The sequence below is a fragment of the Pocillopora verrucosa genome, chromosome 10 (genome assembly GCF_036669915.1).
Source record: "Pocillopora verrucosa isolate sample1 chromosome 10, ASM3666991v2, whole genome shotgun sequence".
NCBI classification, from domain to species: domain Eukaryota; kingdom Metazoa; phylum Cnidaria; class Anthozoa; order Scleractinia; family Pocilloporidae; genus Pocillopora; species Pocillopora verrucosa.
In genome coordinates this window covers 481,324-493,727 of record NC_089321.1, presented here as the reverse complement: position 1 = coordinate 493,727, position 12,404 = coordinate 481,324, and the positions used below count along the sequence as shown (strand labels likewise).

The following is a 12,404-nucleotide window of genomic DNA, read 5'->3' as shown; positions in this document are numbered from 1 at the left end:
ATTCCGAGAAGGAATGTTGATCCGATCGATGTTAACGCCAAACCTACTTTACTTGGATGGATCCATCGAAGGAAAAGGGCTTCATTCAAATTTGAACTCGAAAAACAAACACAGGTCGTAAAAGAAAGTATAAACGATCATCTAATCCGACTTGCCAAATAGGGTCGTTGAGAAACCTTTTTTTTAGAATGATAGTTTCACTTTTGTTTTTTTCTTGTGTCCTATTTGAGCTTCCTTGAATAACTGCTCCTCTGCTTGTTTTTTAGGCTTACTACTTACCATGACCGCAACTGATTGAGATAAAAAGCGACGGAAGCGCTAGGAGTATAAACGGCCAGTTGTACATGTAAGTAGAAACCATCCCGTAAGAACGGATGTAAAGTGCTCGCGATTCGGCTTTGAATGAATGTAAAGAAACCACTCTGAGTTACTTCAGTTCAAAATAATTTTAACGCAGAAGGGAAGAGTTTACGGAAATTTTACTCAGACAGCCTTGTTTGACATAGCCCGCTGATATGTTACCAACGGGTTTATTCCTGTCCTGAAAAGTTAATCAGTCAAACGTTCATGCGTCGATCAATTCGAAGCGTCAGATGCAAAGGGCAGCCCCCGGGCATTTGAACTTTTCAAGATTGGTTCGCTCAAATTCCCGCCTCCTAAAGTCAAAGTTATTTTTTAATTCCTCACCCAAATGCTGGATCTGATCTTCCTTTTTTTAGTATCTTATCATTAAGAGCCTCCATATCAAATTACAAACCACGCTCATTCCGCTGGAAAGACTTCAGAGTTCTGGTTTAAGCTTTTCACCCCACCCTGGTACGGACAACAATCAAATGTTCAGAGGCGGGGAGGGGGGGGGGGGAAGATGTTGAAGCTTCGAATTGATCGACGCATTACCGAGTCTGAGGTGCGATTTTGTATGAAACAACTGGTGATTACACTCAAGAAAATTAAACGAATACTAAACATTAACTTACTAGTTTCTGAATTCATTTACGAGAAAAAATCAAAATATATTTGAAAACATTTTGACGACGTTTAGAACATACTGGGCACGACTATCTCATTAAAGGTAAAGGTTTCTACATATGTTGTGGTAATCTTAATCAAATTATTCCGTTTTTTCCCTTTTTCATTGTTTGTACATATTTCAAAGCAATAGATGCCAGCTGATGACGGATTTTTTCCATGTAACTCGCAAGGAATAAATGTATTTTAGATATGACTAGAGCACATTGTAATTATTACAATTGATAAGCCCCGGCTCAAAATGTTTCCGACTAAAAAATTTTTCGTCGTCTGTTATACAAAAACGTATATCAAAAAGATCAATAGTGGCTAAAAAAATGAAAAAAATGACGGTAAACATTTTTCACCGGAAATTACACTTTTAATTCGGTGGATATTAGAACCTTAACATCATTTTAAGAGGGGAATCCTACAAATGTGATTTCTGAGGGTCATATATAGTAACTACCCTTGTGGCAGTTGAATCGAAACTCTCCCATCAGAAACGAGAAATTTTCTAGTATTTAGAAAAAAAAAAAGCAACAACAAAGAAATTCCGGGAGCTCTTGTACCCATGGCCGTTCTGCACATTTCCATATTCTCGTTTTTATATTTGTTGTTTTGTTTTATTTTCTTTCCTAACAGTCCAAAAACATGCAGAACTTTTTAAAGGTACTTTGCCAATTTCTACTGATATCTGCCAGAATAGAAGTGGTTTGGTTGCGTACGTGTTCGATGACCTCAGGTTTCTGTAATCATTGTTTACCCACCTAAATTCAGGCTGATGAGATTAGTTGAGTTGTTATAACCAGTTTCTCAAAGGTAGAATACTGGCAAACGGGGTAACTGGTAGAATTGGAATAATATTGATGTCGTGTTTGCATTTTTGGTGCAATGAACGAGTCAGTTGCCAAAGCTGCTTTCTTATGGTGTGGTGACTCTCCATGCCTCGTAAGAAGAGGCTAGATTGAAACATCCTTTAGTGAACTGAGGCTCAATTGCGCAAATGGAGCTCTTTTTTTTTTCTGACGCCAGAGGACAGAATTTTTCTGGGAAAGTTGAATCCTTTTTCAGATAGCTGACTCATTTTCTCATTCTTGTGAGATCTGTTGTGGTAGGGTGGCCCCAGTAATTTGGATTGACGATTGTCTAAATTGCGAATGACACTTCTGTGACTCATGCTAGAATTACTTATTGTTTTATTTCGTGTCATAAAATTTTTTCTGCTTTCCCGGCCCTTTCGTTCTTGGTTCTATTGGCATTGCTATATTTAACAAAACTGTTTTTACCCCCCTCCCCCCCCCAGAAAAAAAAAAAAATTCGTATCATCAACTGAGTTGCTATCGTGGGTTGGCCTCCGTAAGGAGTTTCGAAGCTGAGGTTTCATAGCGTTAGCCCTTCGGCAGAACGAAGTTTTGCATTAGAGATGGAGGATAAGTTTAACTGAGCTGACTGACGAGTTATGAAAATTTTATGGCCCCATGAATCTTTCTGTACATGTTATGAGAAATATAAGTTGAAAGTTGGGACAAACTTATTCAATATTCTTAAAAACTTCCGTATTTTATGGAATGCTTTTTTTATCAAGAGGGTTATCTCATAGATCACTTTTGTAATTACTGAACTGTAAAGCTGTTTATTTTCCTTGGGATATTCATAGCTTCTGTTGGACTTTTATCATTCTCGGATTTGTTCAGGATTTAGGGCTGGTTTTTCAGTCCTGGTCTTTCCACTGCTTCGCTTTAGTTGTTTATCGTGTCCAGAAATTTAAATTCATTGCTGTTATGATATTTTTTTCATGCTTTATTGAGTAAATGTTTATGCTTGTGTTCTAAGACAACTTATTTAACCAGGAGGGGTCACATGGCACAGTTGTCGAGCTATGTAGAAGGAAGGCACTATAAACATCGGACCACATCTTAGAAATGCTGAACCGAGTGATGGTTACAGTACCAACCAGAAATTAGACAGTCGCGTGAATGCTCAGTGCAGAAGCAAGTAAAATGTGTATTTAAGAGCTAAACGCAGTCTATCAGCGGTTCAGGAAATTCTTAAAGTACAGCTCAAGACAGGAATCTATGCCCTTAATGGGTTTGTTTAATCATTAAAGAAGAACAAAGAAAATCATTTCCGGTGTCTGTCCCGTCAATTGTCTCGCCTAAAGTTTCACACAATCTATATGCAGTAGGAGTTTACTGCTCCTGGAATGGCTCACAGTTGATACATGAGAAGAAAAAGTTGACTTGCTGCATGATGTAAGAATAGCTAAGGCGTTGCGTAAACAGGATATGGAGCATCGTAATGTATCATGGATACTTGATCAGGATGGTGAAGAGGAGCACTGGATAGAAATGATTCGTGAGACACGCGGGCAAAATTTTGTAGTAGACTGTGAATTGACAATAAAGGTGTTTGACAACAGTGGCAACTTTGAGAAATGTTTCAGATTTCAAGTTCTTCTCGCTGACAATAAAAATATAAGAAACAGTCTTAAAAATCGCGGTTGTCTGGAGTACATTCCGTACATGGTCTTTATGTTAATTATATACACTTCAATGGCAGAAACGTGCCTAAGACACAAATTATTCATAACAAAAGATAGGTTATGTTCCGTAGCCTTCCTTTGCCAACTGTAAAGTGCAAAGCCGGACGATAACGATATATGTTTGATTTAGCGTATGGGTTTGAATCTATAAATAACACCTCAGTCTTTCACCCTCTGAGTTCACACGGCGCGCTTTTCAACCCATGCTGTGAGAAGGGATTCCAATCATTCTAGATGTAAATTACATCGTTTGTGTGTAGGGCCATAACCCGATAAATAGTAATTTGGTTGAAGAAACCCGTTCCAGCTCCAGTTGTGGTATAACAGTTATTTACGGGTAACAAGGTAAAGAAAGAACTCAGTATAAGTAAAACACATTACAGCTGAGAACAAAGCAAACAACTAAGGAAGATTCATGAACAATAATCATCCTTTTTTGCCTCGGGCATCAAACAACATTTCCATTGAGAAGTTGAATGATGCCGTAACGTAATTGAAAATTTCAATGATCACGAGTTACATTTTATTAAACAAAACAAAGAGAGCTTTAAATTGTTCTTTTGCTGATACCTGTAAGGGATTTCTAATGCTCACATTATCATTCATTGGCGAAAGGAAGAACTTAAGACCACAACGGCCTATTTAAGTGTCTGCAATGAGCAACATAGCTTTTCAAAGAGAAATATGTTTTTCCAACAAAGTATTCTTTGAAGAGGCTGTAAATCTTCACGCCATCATTCCTTGATTGCTTTCTCTTTGTTGTGCTTTGTTTTGTTTCATTTTCTGGGCTGACAGCTCATTCTAAAATTGCAATCATCTGTGAAATTTTGTTATCGTTTGTTTTTTTCTTTGCGTTCATCGACGCTTGAGAACTGCTGCTTATTGTGAAGATTCGCTGGAAAAAGCTCTCGATTTCTTGTGATTACTAAGTTCCAAGCTGACATAATGTCTGCGATCATAACAGCAGTTTTCAAAGCGACTATTGGATGGCTTGTGGATAAAGGCAGATATGAGACAGCAGAGAAGCTTAAAGATGGCGACGTAACAGATCAACAGTTTCGCGGCATCATCATGCGAGAAATCGATGACATGAAGTCCAAGCTGGATGGATTATCAAAGAAAGATTTGTTAGCAAGTATTAGCTTCTTTAGAGAAGGAATCGAGCTGCTGTATGGAGTATTTGAAGAGACAAGGTCGAGGAGGGAGTATGACGCGGATACAGCACAAGCGGCTTGTGCGGAAGCTCTGTCGCTCACTGAAGGAATGAAACACTTGGAGCTTACTGAATCTGGCACAAGAAAGCTCGCCAAATCAAAGGATAGATTCAAAAGTGCTCGTGAAAGAGCAACGGATGCCTTTTCTAATGAAGCGCTATCAACAACTGACCGCATCTTGGCAATGCAGTACCGAGTGATGGCAACAGTATTAGAAACAATAGACCATCCCGCAGATGCTGTAACATCATGTAACGTGTGTATTGAAGAGCTAAACGGTCTGCCAGTAGTTCAGCAAAGTCTTCAAGAACAGCTCAAGACAGGAATCAGGGCAGTGAAGAGTTTATTTAACAAAGAAGAACGACGGAAAGTTATTTCCGGTGTCTGTCTTGTCAATCGTGTCGCCTACGATGTCACACAAACAGTATCCGTTAAAGAACCATATACAAATGAACCATTTACAAAAGAACCAGCACCACCATTGACCATGATTGATACAGGGAAGGAAAAAGTTGATCTGCTGCGAGACCGGAGAGTAGCAAAAATACTTTGCAAACAGGGTATGGAGAACTGTAGTGTATCATGGATACTTGGTCATAATGGCGAAGAGGAGAACGGGTTAAATAAACCAATTGGTATCGCTACCAACTCAGACGGGCAATATATTGTAACAGACGATGAATTGACTATCAAGGTGTTCGACAAGAGTGGCAAGTTTGTGCAACGTTTCAGACTTCTTCCTCCTACTGATGACAGCGGTAGGCTATCGATTTCAGAATGTAAGGTTCGTCTGGCCACGGACATGGATTACAACATTTATGTGCTGGTCCAAGAGGCGAGTTATGCGGACCAGTACTGGATTTTGAAGTATAACAAAACTGCTCACCAGCATCACAAGCTTCGCGTCTTGGCAGCGGGCTTCGACTGCAAGTGTGAACTGTCAGTCAGTGATAGTGGTAAAGTGGTGGTGCTGATATGTAAACATGGAGAACAAAAAGGGACTGTGGATGTTTATGAGACTAACGGTCAGTTTGTTCGCAGTTTTGGAGAACAAATCTTGTGTAACCCCTGCGACATCACTACTGCAAGTGATGGCACAGTTATGGTGGTGGAACAATCGATTTCAGGACGTGTTCACATATTCAGTGAAGAAGGTGACCATCTAAACAATTTTGATCTGCAAAGGCGTCTGGTGTTTCCAAAAATTGCATTTCACAGGGAAAGTCAACAAGTCGTCGTGGTCGGTGGTGAGAAATATTCTTCAGAAATCTTGTATATAGCAATATACACCAAAAATGGTGAGTTTGTGCGAGAAACTCCTATCCATATAGGAGAGCCCTCTTCCCTACATGGGATTGCAGTGACCACAGAGGGACGCATTGCAGTAGCAACCTGGCTTGAAGATCTAACTCGCAAAGTAATCATTATTTAAAACTCACACTTAGTTCACAGATTAATCATTATTGAGGTTAAATTGGTGCTTTGCATCAATAATCATGCAATTCACATAATAAGCACAAGGCCTTTATTTTTCACTGGGCATGATGTAACTTGTGACTAAAGTTTCATGCCCAAAATGAAAGCTTTTATTTTTTGATGCGTTGGAATTTTTCAATTAAAATTGAACAAATGCGATGCAGTTTGAAATTTTCTTGAAAAATAAGTATTACATCATTGATCATGTAGGGACTTTATTACTGGCTCCAGGATTAGTTAGAGATATGATGCTTATTTGGCAATCGACCTTGTGGTCCTGACTTCTTACGATGTATTAAAAAGATTGCACATTGTAACTGCCATATATCTCCTTAGATGGTAAAAAATTAGTATAATGATTCTTGGAGATCAAATTTTAAACTTGTCTGTAAATGCTAATTATTTCATAGCTGTCAGATCACGTGGGTGAGATGATGCGAGTCCTTTGCTCTGCTTGGCTACTCAAGCGGGCAAGATGGAACTTTTGCCCGCTAATGAAAAGTGTAATTTTTTTTTATCTCGTGAAAACTAAAATATAATCAATTATTGGTGAATCTTGCAACTTGCTGAATTTGTTCTTGTTTTCCATTAGGTTCTTCTTCTTAATATGATTTGGTTGAACTTCGAGTACAACTCTTGCCCCACAGCCTCCAACTTCCCGTACCACATTCTCCCACCTCCAGTTCTTTTGCAGCTCTTTGCTTCCCAACTCCTGCCCTTTTTTGTATTACTCCCGTCTTCAGTTGGATAAAAAGGACTATTAATTTGACTAATTGCTTTTCCATCATGTTAAATTTTCGCTCTTCGTCGGAACTAGCTATAGTCGTGAGCTATATGAAAGCCGGCTCCAACGAATGATTCATATCACTACACATCCATTGTTAAACCGTTTGCATTTTTGAGCGTTCAGTTTAAGCGCAGACAGACCGTTAAATTTTTTTTGATCGTATGGTTTTAGTTTTACTGTCAATTCAAAGGGTCTACTATTGATGAAAATTTGCGAGCGCATGTTGATATGTTTCTAAACTTTTCTTAAAGGGCGAGAAAAGCACGAAGGCGCGATTCGAGTGATGGTAACATTTTAATCAGGCAACTGCTGCATGCATTACGTTTTTTCAAAAAAATGAAGAAGATGATGAGTATGTAATTAAAATTACTCAGGCAATAATCTATTTTGCAAGTCTACAGAAATGTTTATCATGCTATTACATTTTAGACGGATCATTTTTCCCGTTTGTAATGGAAAACATTGCTGATACTCGAAGGTTTTTGTAGAAAAGATTAAAATCAATAAAGCTCAAGGAAAGTCAATGTTTTAAATTCATTACGCCGGAAAGATAAACGAGTGGAGAGTGGAAATAACTTAGCCTATCTATACCCTGCAAGAGTCTTTCGTCACGCAGTAGATCAACCTCGTGATTACGTGACCTAGTTGTTTTGTTCATTCCAGTTGTTTTTTTAAATATACCCACCCTGGTACTTTCTTGAAGTCCTCACACAGTGCGAGAGACGGGATATAATTAAATTTAAATTAACTCAGTGAAAAAAGGCTATGAAATTAAAGATAACCTTTTGGTTTAATGAACCAAAGCTGCAAACGAACGGGATCGTACATCGTGCAATGTAACTTTCCGACTTCAAAATAAAACGACCATTATTTCGGTTTCTAGGTCAAAAGTAGAACATCGCGTGGGACGGAACTTCAGATCGAGAAAAGTTTGTTGAAGACATTGGATTGTGGAATGATGAAGTACGTTAAAATTGGAAATATATATTGAAGCATTTAGACATTTATAGGCTATGAAACATACAAGTCACGTTAAGGTGCTCCTCCTCCTTCCTGCAAGGAAGAAAAACGTTCATGACCAAATGACAGACTAAAAAAATTGATTTGATGTACTTAAGAACATATCCCTCGAAGAACTCATTTTTAAAAATGCCAATTCTTTTAGGTGTTAGGTCCAGGACAATGTTATCTTAAAGTTAAAGTGGATTAATAGAAATCAAAAACAAGTTTTAGAGGAGCTTAAGTATGGAACCAATAGAATATAAATTGTTTATGACCTCTTTTTGGAACAGTTTTGAATTGACACAAGAAACAAATAAATAATTTGATAAATAATGAAAAAATGAAAGCTTATTTCGAGAAAACAGAACATGAACCTCACCAAACGAACAAAAACAGTAACAAAATTGATGAAAGTATAATAAACCCTCACTAGTGCTTCTTTATCGGATCAGTTTCTTAGACCATCTCGGTTTATAACTTAGTTTGAAATGTGGAATGAATCCAAGAATTATGTCTAATCTGTAGAACGAAAAAACATTGCGGGGGAATTAATTTGCTAAGAGCGGTACATGGAAAGGCTCTTTTCCCTTTTTTTATTGAAACTGCCTAGACTTTTTTTTTTCATTTTTAAAATAATGGCCCTCCTTTCCCTTTTTTGTTTGTTTGTTCGTTTCTTTCTGTTTAAATTTTATTTCATTTTCTACCTCTTATGTCACCATTCCAAACTCTTCAATCCACGATCACAACCGAAATCTCTATCGCACAGGTGTATTCACTAATTAAACCGCAGTGTTGACCTTGGTTTCGAGTGACACAACCGGCTGCGCTGCAGATTAACACAACTGCCAATAGTGTTGCTGACGGCTGAGGAAGTCGATAATCCTAATGTTACACTCACTTGCTGTAGTCAAGGAACTTCTATCGAGTCCCGTTAAAAAAGTGTTTTTCCGCTGATTTTCCTCAATTGCTATCACGGCCGTGGTCCCCATTTCGCCCGATGTAAAGTAATCCGGATTCCGGAATCCAGGAAATTTTTGCTCGTGGAATCCGGAATAGTGGGCATTGGAATCCAGAATCCAGCTTTTGGAATCCAGAATCCCCTTAAAGAATGAATCCAGAAACCATTAAAATCGTATAGACTGCTTTCACGCGCATCCATGCATCCATGGTCATGCTAAGATGCAGACTGCAGACCATGCAGACCGCGCTATGTTCGCTGGAGAATTTCGACTTTTACAGCTCGCGAGACACTAACAAATTCATTCATGACCTATCACCTATTATTGATCTTAAAAAGGCTTTTGATACAATCGATCACGAAATAATTTTGCGGAAACTTGCGAACTATGGGGTTGATCAAAGTGCTCTACGATTTTTTGCGTCCTACTTATGTAATAGATCCCAAAAATGCAGTGCCAATGGAGCGTTATCCGGTGCAAGTAGATTAACCTGCGGGGTTCCCCAAGGAAGTATACTGGGACCTCTGCTCTTTTTAATATATATAAATGATCTTCCTAATTGCCTCGATGTTTCCTGCGCAAAAATGTTTGCCGACGATACTAACATCACCGTCCCTGGTTGCACTTTTGCCGAACTCGAACAAGCAACAAATTCTGAACTTAACAATCTTTACAGCTGGCTAAAAGCTAATAAGCTTAGTCTAAACATCGCGAAAACTGAGTTTATGGTGATTAGCACTCGTCAAAATTTTCTTGCAGAGAATTGTAACGAGATTAATATCCAATTAGATGGCCATCCAATTTGCAGGGTTGAGCATGCCAAATCATTAGGTTTAATTATTGATGACCGACTTTCGTGGTCTAATCACATCAAAGAACTATGCAGAAAGATATCCTCGGCAATAGGGGCTCTGAGGCGCATCAGGTCCCTCATTTCTCAGTCCACTGCAGTACAAATATATAACGCTTTAATCCAACCTCATTTCGATTACTGTGTCCCCGTTTGGGATGGATTGAGTTCTTATCTATGTGAGAAACTACAAAAATTGAAAAACCGAGCAGCTAGGGTTATTCTGCGAGCCAACTATGAGGTAAACTCAAGCCTGCTTCTTGAAACTTTGGAGTGGGACCAGCTATCATTAAGTAGAAGAAAGCAGAAAGCTATAATGATGTTTAAATACCTCAACGGGTTAGCCCCAGTGTACTTGCATGATTTATTCAGTGAACAACACACAGACTATGACTTGCGGGATTCTTTCCGTAAGTTAAACTTACCCAAGCCGCGTACTGACTATTTGAAACGTAGTTTTGGCTATAGCGGTGCCTTACTGTGGAATTCTCTTCCTGAGAATATTAGGGCGATTAGATCAATTGGGCAGTTTCAGAAGGAAATCAACCGCGCACTTGAAACATTCGATTCCCACTCGGCAATCTTGTAAATCAGTTTTTATAGTTATTTTCATTTTTTACAAATGATTGTAATTAAAATACTATTAGTATAACTGAAGATTCTTAACCGAGTTTAAATAAAGATCTACTACTACTACTACTACTACTACTACTACAACTACCCAATCGACTTCGATACTGACATAGCCAAAGTTCCCTACTCAGTAACTATCGATCAGTCTTCTACTCCCATTCAAAAACCTTCCTAGTAAAGTTCGATTTTAGCTTGCAGCACTTTCTTTACTGTAAAGCTCTTCGGGCTGTCTTGTGAAGATCTAGGTAATCATTTGCTTCGTTCACACAGCACATTCCTTACCTCTAAGTAAGCGTCACGGTCCACACAAATGACATCTTGCCGCGTGGGGCTGATCTGCATGAGCTTGAGAAACTTGACCCCGCGATTTGTCTTGCTAGATTTCGCGAGCTCGAAAGAACCTCGTAAAATTTCCTCATGTGGTGTCCAAAAATTGGAAACTGTCCCAACGTTACCAAAAGAGTAAGAAAATGGTGTATACACCTTAATCATATGTAAATCACAGTTTTAAAAAGGCAAACAAAAAAGTTGCACAGTCTGCACAGTCTGCATGGTCTGCAGTCTGCGTTTTATCATGACCGATGCAACCACTGTGGAGTACAGGTCACTCACGTGGTCGATGGGTGTGTAAATTAAGAGAGACTAAAGAGATTGTTTACATAACAACAGCATTCAAATCTTACAGGATTTGCTTGGATTTAACATGGCGATGGACCACACGTTTCCAATTACGATAAACTTTGAAGAAATATATATCTGAATATTAATAAGGTGGGAGAGGTCTATTTCTAGGTCAAAATTTCGGCATTTAAACATAAACCGCTTTCTTTAATATTTGGCATTTGGAATAACAAAATTTAAGATTTCATAAGGCACCATATTTCAGTGCAAATAAAGTAAGATACAACCAGATTTTAGGGTCAAACAGGAAAATATCAGCGGGCCACCTTAAACCGTTAGAATCATTGCTCTGGAGAATTCATAGCCGACGTAGTATGATTTGACTTGGCTAACCTTATAAAAAAAAAAAGGAAGTGTAGAAAAGAGAATCCCTCATTCTTGGAAAATTGCCGTGTAAATGCAGATCTTTGCGATTTTGCAAAGGTTTAAGTACAGTTGAGTTGGTTGAACGCCGTTTTATCTCGTTACGTCGAACATCATCGCCAATTACATACAGGAAAACAAGCTTTTCTTAGTCATAGTCTGCGATTTATTTGCGACATACACGGGGTGTTATTAAAATTATATTTCAGTTTAAATTTTTCGTCGATACTATGGTTTTTGTTTAAAAGGAAAGTTAAAAAAGTAATTTGAGATGATTGGGAAATATTTTTGAGCTGTTTTGTTGACAGTTCTCCATAAAGTCAATTTTGAATTACAAAAATTGGCCACCTTTTCCCAGTTAGAAACTATTATGCTGTGCTAAAACAACTTGTTAGTCCAACAGTTATTTACAAATTAAAAATGACAAGCAATGATTTGAACCATTAGTTCTTTTGATACTGCTAAATCACTTGAAGAACCTGGAGCAACCTGAATGAAAGAAATATGGTATGCCTCTTCAGAGTTGATAAAAAGATGTAGAATGATTGGACATTGGACTTAAGAGACGGACAGTCTCAATAGGTATTCTTAGAAGAAATATTTATGCCTTGATTTGCTGTAATATATTTCTTGTAATCACCAAATGTTGTTATGGAAAAATGACTATACAAACATGCATTCACACAACATGTCCTTCAATAACGAAATCCGCCATTGAAGTCATTCCTAGAAGACGAAATGCATAAATTAGGAGCAAACCAGAAAGTAAAATCTGGAATCTTTTATGTTTTGGAATCCGGAATCTGCACAGGTAGAATCCGGAATCTGCACAGGTAGAATCCGGAATCCACAGCTTGGAATCCAGAATCTAATACTTTCCTAGATT

General features: G+C 38.2%; 1 protein-coding gene across 1 annotated transcript; it reads left to right on the top strand.

The window, feature by feature from the left end:
* The first annotated feature begins 4,498 nt into the window (after positions 1 to 4,498).
* Positions 4,499 to 6,199, top strand: LOC136283923 (uncharacterized). Its single transcript, XM_066173489.1, has one exon. It carries the CDS (start codon positions 4,499 to 4,501, stop codon positions 6,197 to 6,199), a length of 1,701 nt encoding a protein of 566 aa, XP_066029586.1.
* Positions 6,200 to 12,404: the final 6,205 nt, after the last annotated feature.

What these genes read in the sequence shown, in the direction of transcription:
- LOC136283923 (XM_066173489.1), top strand. Translation starts at nt 4,499, where the DNA reads ATGTCTGCGATCATAACAGCAGTTTTCAAAGCGACTATTGGATGGCTT.